The 19,511-nt window shown below is 40.8% G+C and overlaps 1 protein-coding gene across 13 annotated transcripts in view; it reads left to right on the forward strand.

The window, feature by feature from the left end:
• The window catches only part of LOC137440265 (nuclear factor 1), a 409,428-nt gene that overhangs the window by 4,436 nt on the left and 385,481 nt on the right, over positions 1-19,511 (forward strand). For all 13 annotated transcript variants that reach the window (XM_078769159.1, XM_068136582.2, XM_068136636.2 and 10 more), the window contains exon 2: positions 10,029-10,560. In XM_078769159.1, coding sequence (XP_078625285.1) covers positions 10,029-10,560 — 532 coding nt within the window. The remainder of the gene's footprint in view (positions 1-10,028; positions 10,561-19,511) is intronic.

Consider the following 19,511-nt stretch of genomic DNA (forward strand, 5'->3'; position numbering starts at 1 on the left):
GCGCCTGTAAGAGGATCTGCCGAAGAGGTATCCCAGTTGTTCACGTATGTTATATTCAGCAGAGATTTTGTGGACCTCGAAACATAGCTACAGAGACCTGAGATGTACATCACTTGATTAAACGTACCGATGCTTCAGACGCGGCTCTTCCCGGAATATCGATAAAGATGCAAGTTTTGTCTTGCGTGAAGAGATATGCATGTGTCCCCTCGCCGAATCCTAGTTACATGCTGGATCGATAGTCATGGCAATCCCAGAAAAGTTAGGATCTACTAAATTTCCTACTTTTGCGATATTTATAAATGCCTATTTGGTCCATAATACACCTCAGAGGATGACACCCGCATGTTCTCAGGGATGAAAGGCGGTTGAACTTTTCTTGAATTAATAAAATTCACGTCGACACATGCCGTGTGCGCTTTAATAAGCACATGAACAGCAGTGCGTTGCCTGTTTGTTTGCGCCACTGCTGCTGATATATGCAATCCGAGCGTTACTCGATGCTACAGCCCTGATTCGATATTATCCAGGGCATGCAAGCCAGCATGAAGCTGAAACGTACAGCTGGGATTACAAACAACGTTGTATTGTATTGTGTTTTATTTTATTTCTTAAAGGACGAGGCATTTTAGCTGCAAATCTGGTGACAATGGCAATGAGGAGTGGGACCGTTTACTTTGTGCAAAGTTTTTTTGGGGGGAACAGGGGACACTCCACGAGTTGATGAAATTGACCCACTGTCTACCTCCCTCATACCCATGCCAACTTTTCCCCACTTGCAAAGCTCTGCCAGCAGGGAGTAAAAGCAGCGAGCCTCACAAACCAAACATTTCAGAAATTTCAGAGAAAAATGAACCGAAACATGAACCGCCTGTTATTTGTGTTTAGGGCAGGAGAATGCTTTTGATTATTTCTTAAAGCAATATTTGCTGAAATATTTTGAGTTTGTTATTAAAATTTGAGCAACTCAGTATAATGAATCAAATGGGCAGCTGCAAAAGTATTTTGGTATGCAAAGTTTCCTGAAGGGGCAACATACTTGTGGTTATGTACAATTGTTGCTCATGGTGCAGTAAATATGACCCGACTTTTGCGGTCTTGCAATTACTATCAGTGATATTTCACCACATTGTTGTTTAACTAATTAAAAAGAGAGATGTCACTGAGCGCGTGAGAAAGTTTAGAAGTTGCCAAAAGTCATTGCATTTGAAGGGAATAATGACTGGCCTCCCGCAGAGATCAAACTCACAGGGCATGCATGGCCTTTGGATCTACAATGAGGTCTCCATATACTGTATTTCACACAGATCACAGTTGACTCTTCCCTCCAGAGCTTCTGAAAACTTATGAACAATTAACAGTTGGCAGTTTTTTTTTTTTTCTTGGTTCATCACGGGACAGATCTCCGCAGGGTCCAGTAACCAAACAGATGGGTTTGTAATGGCCAAATGTGTTTGCAAAGGTTCACACGTATTCGTAATAGTATACGTAATGGTCTAAATGAAACAATGTTTTGGCGTCACCTGTTTAAGTGCTTAGATGAACTAATTTATGTTAGTTAATGTTTGGTGTTCTCGGTAATCCTAAATATACAGTATTCATTTTTATTTACAGTAATTCATATTCTCATATGCTTCAAAATTCCTTCCTTATATATATTTTAGCAAATTATACTTCACTATCCTTGTGTTATATTGAAAATGCTTCCATTATATTTGCTTTCTCTTCCTTGATCCCCAATACTCCACATTATATTATGCGCCCATCGCCATTTTTGTCATCACCTCATCCATATTTTCCAGTATTTCTTAAGCATTCTTTTGTTCCACTACCCCTGTCTTCTCCCGACACTGTCTGGCATTTTCACCCACATCTCCGCACCATCTCCTTTACAATCTCAAAAAATTTACTTCTCAATTATTTCTCTCAGAATCTCCATGTCATCCTGAGTTTTCTTTCAACTGACTTCTGCCCTCATCCCTCCCATATTTTGATTCTCACATTATTTGAGAATCCCACACCTAATTACACTCCAAAATCTAAAGCTGAATGCTCACCTCCATTTTTTTTCCCTTCCTATATTTTCTCATCTGTGTAATTGAATCCTTTGCCACGCTGTCACGTTCCTCTTCCACCAATGTCTCGAAAAGTGCTGCCTATGGTCACCTCACGCTTTCTCCCATACCCACTGCTGCTCTCTTCTACCCTCACTGAGATACAGTGCCGATAGAAAGTTTACACCCCCTTTCAAATTTTTCACCTTTTGTTGACTTATAGCCTGAAATTAAAATGCATTAAACCAGACTATTTCCACATTTATTTACACATTGTAACCCACAACTTCCAGTGGAAAACAAATTCTACAAATTTCAGAAAATTAATTAAAAATACAAAACTAGATTATCTTGCTTGGATAAGTGTCCACCCCCCTGAGTTAATACTTGGTGGAAGCATCTTTGACAGCAAATACAGCTGTGAGTCTGTTGGGATACAGTACGCATCTACCAGCTTTGCACACCTGGATTGGGCAATATTTTCCCATTCTTCTGGACAAAACTGTTCAAGCTCAGTCAAGTTGCATGGGTAGCGTTGATGGACAGTTAATGTTGATGGCTTCAAGTCATGCCACAGATTTTCGATTGGATTTAGGTTGGGCCTCTGACTGGACCAGTCAAGGACATTTGTCTTTTTGTTCCTTAGCCATTCCAGTGTAGCTTTGGCTGTGTGCTTTGGGTCGTTCTCATGCTGAAAGGTGAACTTCCGTCCCAATTTCAGGTTTCTTGCAGAGGGCAGCAGGTTGTCCTCCAGGATTTTTCTGTATTTTGCTCCATCCATTTTCCTTTCCATCCTGACAAGTACCCCAGTCCCTGCTGATGAGAAACATCCCCATAACATGATGCTGCTACCACCATGCTTCACAGTCGGGATGGCGTTCTTTGGGTGATGTGCTGTGTTGGGTTTGTGCCAAATGTGACGTTTTGCATTTAGGCCAAAAAGTTCCATCTTGGTTTCGTCAGACCACAAAACCTTTTGCCACTCCCCCTCAGAATCTCTGGAGTGTTTATTTTGCATACCTCAAACGGGACTCAAGGTGGGCTTTTTTGAGTAATGGCTTCCTTCTTGCCGTGCTATCGTACAGGACAGACTTGTGGAGTGCTTGGGATATTGTTGTCATGTGCACACAGTGACCAGTCTTTGCCATTAGGCCTGTAGCTCTTTCAAATTTGCCATTGGCCTCTTGGTGGCTTCTCTGATCAGTTCCTCCTTGCTGGGTCATCCAGTTTGGAGGGGCAACCTGATCTAGGCAGGGTTTTAGTGGTACTATATGCCTTCCACTTATTAATGATTGTCTTGACTGTGCTCCAAGGGATATTCAAGGTCTTTGACATATTTTTATACCCATCCCCTGATCTGTGCCTTTCCTAAACTTTATCCCGGAGGTCTTTTGAAAGCTTCTTTGTGCTCATGGTTGAGTCTTTGCAGTGAAATGCACTACCCAGATGAGGAAACCTACAGGAACAGCTGATTTATTCTGAAATAATCAGAATCCCTTCAATTTTAACACAGGTAGAGGCCAATTAACTTGGTGTGTGATTTCGAAGGTGATTGGTTACACCTGAGCTAATTTACAATTGCTATTATAAGGGGGGTGGACACTTATCCAATCAAGATATTCTAGTTTTGTATTTTGAATTTTCTGAAATTTGTTGAATTAGCTTTTCGCTTTGAAGTTGTGGGTTATGATGTGTAAATAAAGGTGGAAAAAGTCTGATTTAATGCATTTTATTTCCAGGCTAAATGGCAACAAAAGTTGAAATTTTTTTCATGGGGTGTAGACTTTCTATAAGCAATATACATATATATATATAATTTATATATTTATTTCTGTATTTATATTCTCAATCAAGTCAGTAATATTACTGCTTCTGCCACTCCTCCCTATTTATAAATAACTATTTCCTTCGCATATCTTAGCCATATATATATATATATATATATATATATATATATATAATCTTGCAATCTCTAAAGTTTGCTGTGATTTATCGCTATTCTTTTCACCAATTTTTTTCCATACTTTGTCTTGGATTCTCATTCACTTTTTCATTTACCTCTTTATGAAATTTCACTTTACTGCATCATTTCACAATATGCTGTCTTCTTGAGCCACGTCGACATGTCTTTTTTTTTCTGTGAGCAACAAATTTCCTATATCATTCCTTACACAGAATTCTTCACAAAGTATGCCATATATCAAACTTTCCAACTAGTTCTCCCACAATCCTCTGACATATTTTCTATTATCTTCTCCACCTGCCACTTCATGTCTCTGAACATTTTCTTGCTGTGCAGATTATACTCTTGAATCTACCTTTCTACGATGTCATCATCTCCCTTACAGTTGAGTTAACCGACCAACCCTGTATTTCCCATCACTCCTCTAATACATTGTCTATTGGTTCAGCTTGATACAGTTTCATATATACAGTTTCTTTAGACACAGAATACATTGCAAATGCATTTTGAATTGAACCTGCCAGGCTACATCGGCTTCCACCCTCAGCCCATGGGGGCCTCAAATCCCCTCACCACTCCCGGAAAGTTTTGCTGACAAGGCGGAAAGGAGTTTGAGGCTGTTTACGCAGAGCTGGACCCTCGGCCCTCTACTCCGGCACCCCACTTCCTCTACTTCCCCCTCCCCCTGAGCACCCATTCCCTCATTCCCTTTCCCTCTCTTCTGTCTTGCCTGTTCTCCCTCTCCTCCCTGCTTCCCTCCCACTATTCCCCTTCTTGTCCTCCTCCCCCCAACATCCCAGCACCCTGGCTCCTGTGCTCGGAAGCAGATGTTTGGGGCTATGAGGGGAGGGGGGCACAGCAGGGGTTATGGGTTAAAGTGTACAGTAAGCGTAACAATACATCTAGCAAAGAAGGTGAGATGTGCCAATGGAGGATTGTGAAGAGTTAAGAGATTGGAAGTAAAATGAGGCAACAACAGGTATAAATGTTATTTACTGAAGAGTGCCATTTGTGAATTTTTGGAAATGTTTGTTGAGATAGATTTGGCAGGGGGGTGTTTATAGGGAATTGGGTAGAAGGGGAGGGAGGGAGGGGGAGGATGACCTAAAACTTGCTGAACATTACATTCCTTGTCTATACAGTTCTCACCTGTCTGTTTCAACTTGTCTTTTGAATTGTTTATTGGATAAACATAACATCATCATTAGATGCGAAAATTCAAATTGCGTTTGCTAATGCAATATTTATGCAAAAGAGGACTCAATTCGTCTTTGAAATCACGATAGAAAAGAAAGAAATCTTATTTGGGTAACATCTCGGTTTTATGGGAACGCGTGTTTTAAAACGACAATATTAATGCATAAACATTGTATTATTGTAATGAACATCTCTGGATTTGAATTACCGTTTGCTGTCGGAATAGGGAATCGGTCAAAACCGAGTTTGTTACCTTGTACTTTTTCGCTCTTGTGTTCAAACGTTCCTCTTTGTCCAGGACAACGTTGCAATTTCCTTGTCTGGGTACGTGAGTTAAACCGATCTCGTGCGGATCTCTTTAATGGCTCTGTCGTGAAAGGCACTATACAAGTGAGATATTGTTATGAATTATTAGTGTTAACATCGGCTGTGCGGGTCTGCCCTGGATACCGGGTTACTCAGGAAAAGAGGAGCAAAGAAAAGGCATTCCAGGCCAAGAATGAAAGTCCAGATCGCTGTTTGGAACCAATTGCCGAAAATTCAGATTAAATACAGTTCGGCATCTGGATAATACATACATGAGTCATGTTTCGGTGAATACACTTGAGAAGCAGACATTTGAGGATGAAAATGGATTCTTTTTTTTCTTTTTTTCATTAAAGAGGACATGAAGAAAATAATGCTAAGGATTTTGGAGTTAAAATGAAGCATATTTAAAATGAGAGAGACACACACACACACACACACACACACACACACACACACACACACACACACACACACACACACACAGAGACAGACAGACAGATACAGACAGAGACAGAGAGAGACAGATACAGAGAGACACACACACACACAAACACACAGAGACACAGAGAGACAGACAGAGACACACAGAGAAAGAGAGAGACAGACACACAGAGAGAGAGAGAGAGAGAGAGAGAGAGAGAGAGAGAGAGAGAGAGAGACTTTGACTTTTACATCCTTTTATTACAAAAATATCAAAAAGTATATTTTGTAAAACGTATAAATACAACCATTTCACAAAGCATTTCACAAATCAGAGGTAAAAAAAACAAGCAAAACCATTTTAAAGGGAACATTTACATGAAGACCATTAGTCCATCAAGAAAGGGAACAGGAAAAAAAATAATAAAGTGTTTTGCTCCTCACAAAGAAATCATATCATGCTCGAGGAGTGATCAATCTGTGATCAGCACACCATTTTGCACAGAGCAAAGCGCATTATTCAATGCCCATATACTTTTGACAGACACACAGACAATGAGAGACAATTGAAATGAAACATGTTGAAATGAATGAAATGAGAGACAATGAAAAGACAATCTTGACAAAGAAAGAGAGAAAGAGAGAAAGAGAGAAAGAGAGAAAGAGAGAAAGAAAGAGAGAGAAAGAAAGAAAGAGAAAGAGAGAGAGAGAGAGAGAGAGAGAGAGAGAGAGAGAGAGAGAGAGAGAGAAAGAGAAAGAGAAAGAGAAAGAGAAAGAGAAAGAGAAAGAGAGAAAAGAGAAAGAACTTAAACGTTACACTTCTGCATGATATCAAGTTGGAGGAGGGGAGATTGGCGGATTTGATGGTGCTCACAGTATTTGTAACAATGTTTTTTTTTGGTTTAAAGTTATACCTTATACTGACTGCCTGGTTTTCATTTGCAACTTAAAATATAAGTCACAGGTACGTCACCGCAGCTAAAGTTGCAATATAACAAGGCTGAGTGGAGAATCTGCTGTCCCACTGTCATGTGACCAGATCCTTAACTCTGATTGGTGGACGTTTGTGAGGGACATGCATACACTGGACGGACAGACAAATGATGTTCCAGACGGCATTAATCTACGAGCTACGCCCTAAAAATATAGCCCCTGAACCACGTGACTGATGATGTCATCATTTTTTTTCCTCAACCAATCTATCCATAGATCATACACAATAAATTTCATACTGATCGGATCAAGCGTTCTACTTGTCGATTTATGACATCATCATTAACATATGTTATTCCCCATGGGGAGTACTTTGCAATGAGGTACCTTTCAAATTTTTTTTTTCATGGAGTGATTTTGGAGGTATAAGTTGTAATGTTTTTTTGTTTTTTTTCCAAGATGGCCCCCATACCATGTGATCTATGACATCATAATTATCATTAAAATTCTACAGGAGGAGGCGTTCCTATGGTGAAATTTCGTGTCAATTGGACCGACGGTTACAGAGAAAACAAATTTGAAATGGAATAAACCCGCAAAATGCCAGCGGAAGGGACATACATACACACATACTCGTACATACATACATACATACTTACATACATACATACATACATACGGACAGACAAATGCTGTTCGAGACGGCATTGCCCTATGGGTTACGCCGTCAAAAAATGGAATCAAAGTTGCAAAAGAAAAGTAATCATTCAAAAATACAAATTATGGAGTAATGTGGGGCAAAATGACTCCATTGGCAAATGTGGGGGAAGACGCACCAACCTCCCTCCCATCCTCCTTCTCCCTCTCCTGCCACGTGCATATACACCCTCCTCAGTGCTTTTGTTTTCGTGCATTGAACATTTTTAAAATTAGAAATTACTTGCTATAATGTCAGCCAACACGTTCTCTGGTGTCAGCCAAAAAATTGAGGGGATTGAACATATAACCAGAAATGAGGATGTTACATAGTGGTGGGGGTGAGGGGAGATCTTCCCCCACCTGACAAAGTTTATGGTAATTGACATCAAATCGACATTTTTTGTAATATTTACATTATACTGGAGAACACAATGGAGTGAAAAGCTAAAGATAGTGTATCATGGGACAGAATGGGGCCAGGATAGATGTTTGTAAATATGACTTCGGAATGTCAGAAAGGAGATGATAGAAGCGAAGTTCTATGAAAGGGAATGTTATTGAAATGGAAAACAAGAAAATGATCTTAAAAAATAAATATATAAGCCAAGCAAGATATTGTCAATGTACAGGATCTGTAGACCTGAATGTCTTCTTCAACGTTCGATGCCTTCCCTGTAAACACTTCTTCAGATTGATGGAATAAGATTTGATGTCTTGACAAGGCGTTCCTCACCGCCCCTTTAACTATCACCTTCTTTTCCCTTCTTGTCTCCAAAGCCTGCCCTTGTTATGTAATTGCCCCATGGTTTTCCCGACAGCCCCAAACAGGCAATCTTATAAGTGGAAGCGGGCAGCAGGGACGAGCGCATGCCCGACCCGTGGCCCTCTATCCAAGGAGCGTAATTCTTATCAAAGCAAAATATTCACACCGTGCAAGTTGCTTCTTTCCTAAAGATACATGAAACGAGCCACACCAAATGCAATCATAGCACAGCCATCATTTCCCATACTTACATTCTTTCCCTCTATTCCTTTCCCTCTGTTCCTTTCCCTCTGTTCCTTTCCCTCTGTTCCTTTCCCTGTACCTCTCCCATACTACGTCCATCACGATCTCTGATTATTTACCTCTGGGAAAATGATGTGAACATGTGGTCTGCATTATGGCTCAGGATTAATGCCAAAATGGACTTTCGGCCAAAACTTTGGCGGCCCGGGTGTTGTGAGATAAATGTGAGTCGACACAAAGCTTTGGCCAGTGTTGATGTCCCATATGACTCATGGCTGCACCATAGGGTCTCACTTAGCCAGGTGTATTTACTTTGTTGGTGAAAATGAGAAATGCGGAGCTGCTCTAAATACGATGTTCATTATGTTCGAGGAACCCAAATATGAGTTGTTTAGTAAAATTGGTTACGATGGAGATTTTGTTGGATTCGCTTGCTGGTAATGTTTTGTTATTGGATCTAAACTTCTGGTTGAAATTATCTTATTTTATGACTAACTTTTGAGTTGCATTGCTGAATGTAGAATTTATCCCTTGAACTCGCTTGGTTGTCTTATAAGGCCTTCCAGTAACTACTATGCACTTCTGAACAATCATTTTATGAACACTTCTTTGGATTAATCCAATAATGCAGAAACCATTAAAGTTTCTCAGACCATTGTTGCCTTTTGCAGACTTTACACTTGACAGGCTCGCAGTGTTTGGTGGAGTGAAGAAGGAATTTAATTCAAGATTCCAGTCTCAATCCCAACCTTCTGCTGAAATCATTATCCTGCAGTTCCCACCCACTATGGACCAGATGTGTAGGGAAAGGAATAAAGAATGCACTCAGCAGAGTGCGGCAGGGGTGTGTGAGCAGGATTTGACAGTCCGAATTAAACGTACTACCTTACAAAGACATGCTTTTGACTGGGCAAAAGATCAGAAACTTGACATCCAAGGGTTCATTATAGTCTTCTCACTTTCAGGCTGAAAGAAGTCACCACCATGAAATATATTATTGGAAAAAAACGCCTCTTGGAGGACTTCAAATGGATTTTCCTGACTTTTCGAGAAAAAATATGGAAGGAAAATTGCAGAGATTTTTATTTTCCCTGTTAGCACCTGGATACAGTTTTGCTACAAAGATAGGTTGAACTTTCTATCAGTCATGTGATTTAGGATTTTAGGTTTAACCTCCAGATCACCATTGTAATTGGTGAATGCAAACAATCACGGTGATTGAACATTTCGACAAACCTGCATTTTCCTTATTTCAGGCCTTACCTATTAAGCAAGCATCCTGTATGCATTGAAAATGGACATGTGAAGAGCTACAATCCTTGTTTTTAATTAAAGTGTGACATTGACATTGTTCCATTAAGCCAATGAGTGCTGGGTTAAGATTTGCTGAAACCTGAGCAATTTACCCCTTTTGTTTCCTTCTCCCTGCCTGCTTTGTTGGTGACAGGATGAGTTCCATCCCTTTATCGAGGCCCTCCTGCCACACGTACGCTCTTTCTCGTACATCTGGTTCAACCTGCAAGCACGCAAGCGCAAGTACTTCAAGAAACATGAGAAGCGCATGTCCAAGGATGAAGAGCGTGCTGTGAAAGATGAGCTCCTGGCTGAAAAAGGCGAGGTCAAGCAGAAGTGGGCCTCACGCCTCCTGGCAAAACTGCGTAAGGACATCCGCCCTGAATGCCGAGAGGACTTCGTTTTGACGGTGACGGGTAAAAAGGCACCCTGTTGTGTGGTTTCAAACCCTGATCAAAAGGGCAAGATCAGGCGAATCGACTGCCTACGTCAAGCTGACAAAGTTTGGCGCCTGGACCTTGTGATGGTGATTTTGTTCAAGGGAGTGCCACTTGAAAGCACAGATGGCGAGAGGTTGGTGAAGTCCCCACAGTGTGCCACCCCAGGCCTGTGTGTGCAACCACATCATATTGGAGTCTCCGTGAAAGAGCTGGACCTCTATCTGGCTTACTTTGTCCGTGAGCAAGGTACGGCAAGGAATGTTTTTTACTTTATACTTGCTTTGTTTCATAATGCAGTTTATTTGTTGAATAATTACAGCAGATGCACTGACATATGTAATTCTGACAAACCCTCACAGTTTCATGCCTCCTTAAAATGACTGTCCTGTTCCTTTCGTAAGTCCTTCTCCTTCGGCTTGAATTTTCTCTCCAGTATCTTGTGTGATTTTTCAGAGTTCCTTTCACCTAGCTATTGCACTGAAGTGTTGGCCAGCTTGCACTCTTGCCGGCACTTTTGTGACAACGATGTCCGCTGTATCATGAAATTGTAGATTTGATTCCAAATGCAGCCTCTGCTTTCGTCCCCTGACCCTGTTCCTCTCCGGAATGCCTCATGGGGGTGGAAGCTGGCCCAAACAGGGCTGCAACAGCGAGGCCGCTCTGTCAACAGACCAGGCAGGCAGGAAAGGGAGTTTGGAGCTCTGGGTTTTTCAACAGCTTGGCTTTCATATTTTGCAAGTTGGAGGAAAGGCGGGGAGCGGGATGGGGGAATGGGAGTTATGGGGTGATCTTTTTCACCCAGCGATTTGTGTTTCAATTTTACTGACGGAAAAACTTGATACGTGAGCATTGTTTGCTCTCTTTGGGTCCTTTTAGGCATAAACTACTGCTCGTTACGTGTAGTACATTGGTGAAGTGTTTGCTCTGTGACAAGTGGGTGACCTGGACGTGTATTTGATTCGGCCAACATTTCCTGGTAATCGTTCTGATCTTCCACCTAAACAAGAAGTGTCGTAGAGAGTGTCCAGCTTTTGCTTATGGTGGATCAAATAATCCCAAGCAAATATTTTAAGCAGCACTTTTATTTAATTACAAACCTGTTTTTCGTTATATATGAATGAACATACCCAGTTTTATTAAGTAATGAATGATCACATCTGAAATGTACGACCATCTGCCTGTGTTCTACAAACCACTTTTCTGGGGTTTTTGAAAAGTATTTCTGTTTATTTAGCTGCTTTGTCAAGTGTAGCTGCTTGCAAACGACAGTTGGAAATGGTGAGGTGAATGTGTTCCAATTTTGAAAACTATATGCTCAATGGGCTGCAGGCATATACTTCAATCAGCCATGTCAACACAAGTAGCGGGGAGCGAACGTTGGGGCGCAGAGGGGTGAAGGCTAAATCAGGACTCAGGTTCAGTATGACATATTGTCTAATGAAGTTCACTCGAGGTTTCTCGAGAATGTGCATGACAAGTGAGGACTTGTGTATGTGAGGTCGAAGTCACATTTTCTTTCTTGGCCCTATTCGAGCTCATTTTCCTTGGATAAAATAACCCGAAATGCAGCCTCGTAGCCTGCAGGCATTCTGTTATCACCAAGCCGACCAACTTCGGCCTACCAGTACCAGGGATTTCTCACAAGACGCATCTGCTCTCGATTATTTCCTGCTCACCTTGCCTTTATTTACTGGCTCACGTCATCTTTAGAATGGTTTGGACTGAGAGGGCCTCAATCAGCAGGAAGTGCCATGGAGTTGAATCGGGCCTATTTGGTTGAGCACTTTCTGCCTCAAACGATAGCTGTTCAATTGGAAGGCCAAAAGTATCGAGATAGAAATGTGTCTTGGAGCTTACAAACCATTCCTTTCAAGTTGCTCTGGTAACGCCGCTGCTGCCTCAGAAAACTGCCATTTCTCTGGGCATCTCTGTTTCGGAATGATCTGGGCACAATTTGCTGCATTCTGGGCCCAAAGCCAACTGGCCAAATGACAGCAGAAACAGAGAAACTAGCCAACTAACCCCTCCTCTCTACCCCACGTTCCAACCGGCCAATAGTCTCTCAGCTTGCCCCTTTTTGAAAAAGTTTCTTCCAGAACCCCCACCCCATAGACCAACCGCAAACACAAATGCAATCACTTGATTTCCTGTGGTATCCAGTTCCACATATCAAGGGGAATTGCAGTAATATGGGCAAATCGGTTTCAGTTTTCTTTGGTAAAATTCTGCATATGTTGATTTTTTGTTTTTTATACTTACCACATTATGGGTTGGCGTCAGGAAGGGCATCCGGCCATAAAACATTGCCGCAAACAGGGAACCATAATTGTGATGGGGCCCGCAAGGCTAACCCCCGCTCTAGCGGGGAAAATGGCCTCAAAACGATCATTCATTCATTCATTCATATACTTATCACATACCTCCTGAAGTTTCCGTCCGCTCCTCTTTCTTTTTGATATAATTTAATATGTAGGATCAGATATTCATCAAACAGTGTCCATTTCTCATTCTGGAGAAGGGTCAATGCAAAACTCAGAGGTTAATTTAGGTGCAAATTAGGAGAATCTCCTGGCAGAGAAGGAGGAAACCGGTAAATAAGTTATTGGGGGAAGATGCACGAGGGAGTGTTTCACTCCGTCTGACCAAATACATCACAATAAGTAAGACACCATGACTAAACACAAAAACATGGCTACTTGACTTGATGGTTCTTTCCTTTTGCATCTTTGTTTCTTGGTGCTGCAAGGCAAGTTAACTCACCCGTGCTTATTTCTGCAGTGACGACAGACATAGTTCGCCTTTTCCTTTTTTTGCTGCAAACTGGGGAGATGCCTTTTGTTCTTTTTTTTATATTATCTATTGTGCAATTTTGGAAGATCTGAGATTTTGAGCTTCTGCCGACTGGGTAAACCTTGGGCTGTGAAGGTGCTTCTGCTGAACGAACTCATTCTTTCACTGGTGGTCTTATGTACTTAGTAAAGGCTTCGAATGGCTCTCAGCCAGAAGGTATAAATGATAGCCTGCTGTTACCCCTCCAGCTGTGCAGCTTTGCCTCCTTCTAGCCTCATGCAATCCAGAATGCCAGCTTAACTGCTTTTATTAATTCAATGAACCCCCTGGGCAATCCATCATTCAAGAAAGAAGTGTGCTGAATCAGGAATGAGAGGGATCTTCGCAGAGCATTGCCATGGACCACCACCAAAACAGGGCAGTGCATGAATTTCACAAGTTAACATGAACACAAGGACACGATGAATGCAAGAGTGCTCAAAACACAAAAATCTTCATTGGCCAGGATATAAAGAAGGTAGAAAGAAAAGTAGCAATAGAAAGAAGCTGGAAAACATGTAAAGACCCAAGAAGAAAAAAGAAAGTCCAGTAATGCTGAATGTGTTTTACAGGCCCTTTATTTCATTTGCATAATGAGTGTTAACCACAAGGAATGGTGAATTATTATGGGGAACAACTCACCCCAAATGAATCGTCAATCCAGGCAGAGATCTCCATAGGGCATTAGAAAGAACCAGAAACACCACCACAATGGTAATGTGCGTGGAGTGGGGTGTTTGGGGGTGGGGGGGGGGGGGGGGGGGGGAGAAAAAGACACAGAGACACAGAGACACGGACTGAACCTGACTAGCATCTATTATTCTCCGCAAATCCAACACGAGGATTGTATAATGTTAGAGCGTCCACTATAAGTGTGGGAGGTCGGCGGTTTCAAGGTTTCAAACTCCGGCCGGGTCATACCGAAGACTTTAAAATTGTATGTGCTGCATCTTCACTTGGCGCATTTAAAAAAAGGTAGAGCTTGGACAAACAACCATAGGTTGGTAATAATAGTGCGGCGTTTGATGGGCCTCATGGCCTCCTTCTGCGTCAAAGTTCCTTGTTGGGAACTCGTTATAATAAGGCACAGGAGTGCATGTCGGGTAGGTTCAAATCTTGATGAGTGCTAGACTGTTAGATTTGTCATTCACAGGCAGCACACTCCTTCTGCTCTTTTGTGACATTGTCACAAAGTGCACAGCACCGTCTCTCAGCTGGGTGTCCCATGTCCGAACATTGGTTGGTGGACGTTAAATAGCCCACGGCCTTTCATTTCCAGTAGAAGAGTTCATACAGTTACCCTACACGAATGACCAAACATGGGTCTTATCCCATTCGCTTCAACTGTTAGCTCTTCAAGTACTGTACTCCATGTGCCCAAGGATATGGTAACATCCAGGCATTCTACCAGGATATGTTAAGCCATATACAACGATTGCATTATCATCCTGCAAGTGACTTAAACGGTCCAATAGGCCCAGAAATGGTACCGTACACAGCTTTAAGTCCACTGTCGGACAAAGGCCTCCCATAATATAGTCTTTATTGTTCCATTTCCTGCAATTCAAAGCCAATGCATTCAATTGAATTTTCATATTGCTTTTATCCATCTGATCTTTGGTCTTTCTCTGCTTCTTCCTGGTCATTTCCTGGTTGCGAACTTGTAATATTATTGTCATTCAAGGGTTGTCAGTTTTTCCTTGCAAAATGTTCCCGCCAGTTCCATTTAGGTTTTTTTAAAATCGTGACCATTATATAATTGAATTAAGTTTTCTTTCTGATCCATTGGCTTCTTTTCGTAATGCCGAGACGGCATATCTTTCCATGGCATTTTGCGTGGTAATCAATTTCTTGCTCCATCCCCTTTGAAAGAGACGATGTTCCACTTCCACTGCCATATTTCTTTGCTGGTATGACGGATTGATTGTAAACTTTTTTTCAGACAGAAAGGCAGTTTATTCTTCATGACCTTTTTAATTTACCAAATGTTGCTCATCCTCCTGTTGCACATCTCTTCACTTCTTCAAAGTGATCCAGTTTCTTTTATACGAGTTGGGTTCGATAAAGGTAATTGCTGGTTATTTTCAATTTTGCAAGGAATTTTGCAAATATATTGCTCTTTGGCGTAGCGGTTGAACATGAATTTTATCTTCATCCTATTCCTTTGTCGGCCAAATTTCTGACTCACCAAATTTATACCTCCTTCATAATCATTTTCAGGTCTTCATCATTGTTTGAAATGTTTGAAAAACTTTGAATTGTCAGTAGTTTCATTTTTCACTGTTGAGATTTATTATTTTATTTTTCCATTTACCTGTTGAGAGCACTCCTATGAAGAACCACCTTTAGAGGCCATTTTTCCCTGCAGAGCAGGGGTTGGCCTTTTTCGGGCACCATGGTCCCCTTTTTGAAGCAATGTTTTATGGCCGGATGCCCTTCCTGCCGCCAACCTTGTTAGTCGCCTCCTGCGACACACAGGAAATTACCAGTGAACTGGTACTCGATTTGCCGACCTCGGAAGGATGACAGGCTGAGTCAACCCCCCTGGTGTTAATTCAGCGATCGACCGGGATTCGAACCCAGGATCCTAGGATCCCAAGCCGGCACCCTAACCGCTAAGCCAACACCAGGCTACACTCCTATGCATGCAGTGAATAAGTCTGGTGAGCTCTGTCGCTCAGTCGAATGCCTCATTCGATCACAATTATGTCTCTAATTTGGTGCAGTTTCAACGTGGCTGTTCCACCACTGTAGTCTGCTTGATTTGTTGATACATCTGGAGTTAATGTTTAGGCGAGGTTGAGCGTACACGATGCATTTGTTTCAACATCATCAAAGTCTTTTTCAGATTCAATAAATTTGCCACAATTTACATTTTCGAGATTTTTTTTCCAAAAGTTTGTTTATTGTTTGAAGGTGATCCATGATTGGATATATACACTTCTAAAACCCACCTGTTCCCATGGTTGGATGTTGTCCAGTCGAATTGCGAGTTGGTTATTGATAACATCTGTGGACAATTTATTAATATTGGATTGAAGGATAATTGAAAGTAATTATTCAGTTCCTGCTTATCATCTTTTTTGTGGATGAGTACTAGCTCAGAGTTTTTCTATTTTTGGGTTAAAATATATATTTGAAGAACTTTGAAATAGTTTTGCAAAATCACTATCGAGTAGTTTGGTCACCACAATATTGGATTGCCTCTCTAAATGTAGTCTTCTCCATTTGTCTTAATTCAAACTGAATTGCATATATATATATATATATATTCACATGCACGTACAAATTTATTTTTCAAAAATAGTTTGTTTCCCAATTTAGTAATGCAATTCACTATGCAATGCAATTGCTTTTTAATCTTCCACTCAATCGGATGAAAACTGACGATTTTTCAGATGAATATTATTGATTTAAAAACTTTGACCGTGAAAACTTCAACCTTTGACCTTTTGACCTCAAAAATAATTGTTTTCCCAATTCAGTGATGCACTTTGTAATTGCTGTTTAATTTCAAAGCTTTTTAATCTTCCACTCAATCGGATGAAAACTGACATTTTTTCAGATGAAAATGGATGATTTTAGAAGATTGACCTTCATTTGACCTTTTGAATTCAAAATAGTTGACTTCTCAATTCAGTGTTTCAATGTACAAATGCTTTTCAACTTTCAAGTCAATCGGATGAAACATGACGATTTTAGAAATTTGACATTAAGATGACCTATGACCTCAAAATCAATAGGCTTTTCAGTTGTGACTACCTGTAGAACATGGAAAAGTTTCATGACTATTGGTTTAGAATTGTGACCTGCAGGCAAGTGACAACCATACAAACAGACAAACAAACAAATATAATGTGCATAGCACAATACTTGCAAAATCCTGAAAATAAGTTGTTGACTTTTGGCCTATATTGACCTCAAAAATAATTGGTGGTTCAATTAAGTGATATGCAAATATGCAAAATATGCAAATATGCAAATAATGCAAATATGCAAATATGCAAATATGCAAATCCAGTTGAAATTCCAAGTCACTCAGATGAAAATTGAGGATTTTAGAAATTTCATATAAGTTGTTGAACTTTGGCCTATTTTGACCTTTTGGCCAAAGTTGACCTCAAAAATAATAGGTGGTTGAATTCAGTGACCTGATGGGAAAATCCCCTTCAAATTTCAAGTCAATCAGATGAAAATTGAGGATTTTAGAAATTCCACCTTAAGTTGTTGACCTTTAGCCTATGTTGACCTTCTGGCCTATTTTGAGCTTAAAAAAATATTTTATGGTTGAATTCAGTGACCAGATATGTAAATTTACTTCAAATTTCAAGTCAATCGGATGAAAATTGAGGATTTTAGAAATTTGACGAAGTTGTTGACCTTAAGCCTATTTTGACCTTTTGACCACAAAATCAATTGGCTTCTTCCTTATGACCGACCCTACCAGTTTGTGAAGTTTTGTAAAGATCGGTGCCCTTATTCTCACAGTTTGGATCTTCACACGCTATTCTGTAGAAATTTGCTTCTTTGGCGATATTCTGAACAAACTCAAAGCCATTTGAGCAAGGAACAAGCTGATGAAAATTAATTTCACATATTCACTCATTACCTCCACCACCAAACGTGGATGGATTTTATGTTTTCAACCCTCGCTGTCTGTCTGTTTGTCTGTCTGAACAGGATATCTCTAAAAGTTCAACCCCCCCCCCCCCCCCCTTCCCATGCCTCCTCCCCCCAAGCCCTCTCCCTCCCACACATCTCCCTGCTCTCAAATGTTGTGTTTGTGTGCTTCCCCTTCTCTCCCCATCTTGTCTTCCGCTCCCTCTTTTTATATATTTTGTTTGTCTGGTTGATTTGTTTGTGAAGTAAATGTTAGCTTTCACGAGCCTCGATTCAGTATACCAAAAAAAACAAAAAAAAAAAAACGTTGTGAACGGATTTGGACAAAACTTGGTGGACAGGTTGGGTGCGTGACCAAGAAGAATTGATTAAATTTTGGTGAAGATCCAAATCCGGATCACAGAATTTATTTTGAAGTGATTCTTCCCCATTGAGTGATAGGCCTAAAAGTGATATATATCACGATATCTCTAAAAGTTAGGGATGGATTCGACCGAAACTTGGTGGACAGGTTGGTTATGTGACAAGGACTTTTAAATTCGATTTTGGTGAAGATCCGAATACGGATCCGGATACGAGAATTTTTATTTTTTAAGCGATTCTTCACCATTGAGTAATAGGGCCAAAAATGATATATAGCATGATATTTCAAAAAATTGTGGACGACTTCTGACAAAACGAGGTGGGTGTGAGTAGCTTCGGCAAAAAGAACAAGCCGATTAGATTTTGGTCCAGGTCCAGATCCAGATCCAGACTATCGGTGGCATGCAGAACATAAACTGTTCAGCCTGGCGAGAGGTTGGTGGTTGGGTGGTATGCTCTACCGAGTGCCGTTCTACTTTATAACTTTTATTGTGGTTTCTTGTAATTTGCAAGAATGTAACTGGTGTTGATTACTTCAATAATTTATTATCTACTGTACAAAAATCAACAAACTGTTTCCTGCCTCGTTTCTTTGTGGTAAGCGCATATTACCAGCACATGGTAATACAATATGTACAGAAAAGAACCTTTTGCAATTTTCTAATTTATTACCATGCACACATGAAGAAAAAAGTGGGGTGAGGCAATTGTTTCACTGTGTGTGTCTTTTTGTACAGACTCGGTCTATGATCGAGGAACTACTTAGTTTCAATTGAATGTTAAATTTAGAATTATGTTTTAAACACGAATCAGAACATGAAGAGGAAAAGGAACCGACAGTTTTGCACCACTTTGGTTCTGAGTTTTGCAAATGGTGCGAAATATCGTTCCAATCGTGCATGAGCAGAGATACAACAATAACAACATGCATTTTAAGGCCATTTTCCCTGCTAGAGTGGGGGTTAGCCTTGCGGTCCCCATGACAATCTTCTCCATTTTGCCCTATTTTCTGCATCTCCCCTTGTTAACCCCCTTGCCCGCATTTCTTCTTCCACCATCTTTAGCCAAGTCTTTCTCGGTCTTCCCCGTCCTCTACTTCCTTCTACATTCATTTCCATCACTCTTCTCAACCAGTCACTTTCATCCTTCCTCAACACATGACCAAACCATCTCAACCTGTTCCTCTTCACACCATCAATCACAGGCTCTATTCCCATCATCTTTTGCAATTCATCATTTGTCTTCCTCTCTCTCAACGATACTCCGCACGTCCATCGAACCATTCGCATTTCCACCCTTTCCAGCCTTCGTTGCTGCTCTACGTTCATTACCCATGTCTCGCTCCCATAAATCATAACACTTCTCACACATGCAGCATATACCTT

The sequence above is a fragment of the Myxine glutinosa genome, chromosome 1, assembly GCF_964187855.1.
Source record: "Myxine glutinosa chromosome 1, kmMyxGlut1.1, whole genome shotgun sequence".
Lineage (NCBI taxonomy): Eukaryota > Metazoa > Chordata > Myxini > Myxiniformes > Myxinidae > Myxine > Myxine glutinosa.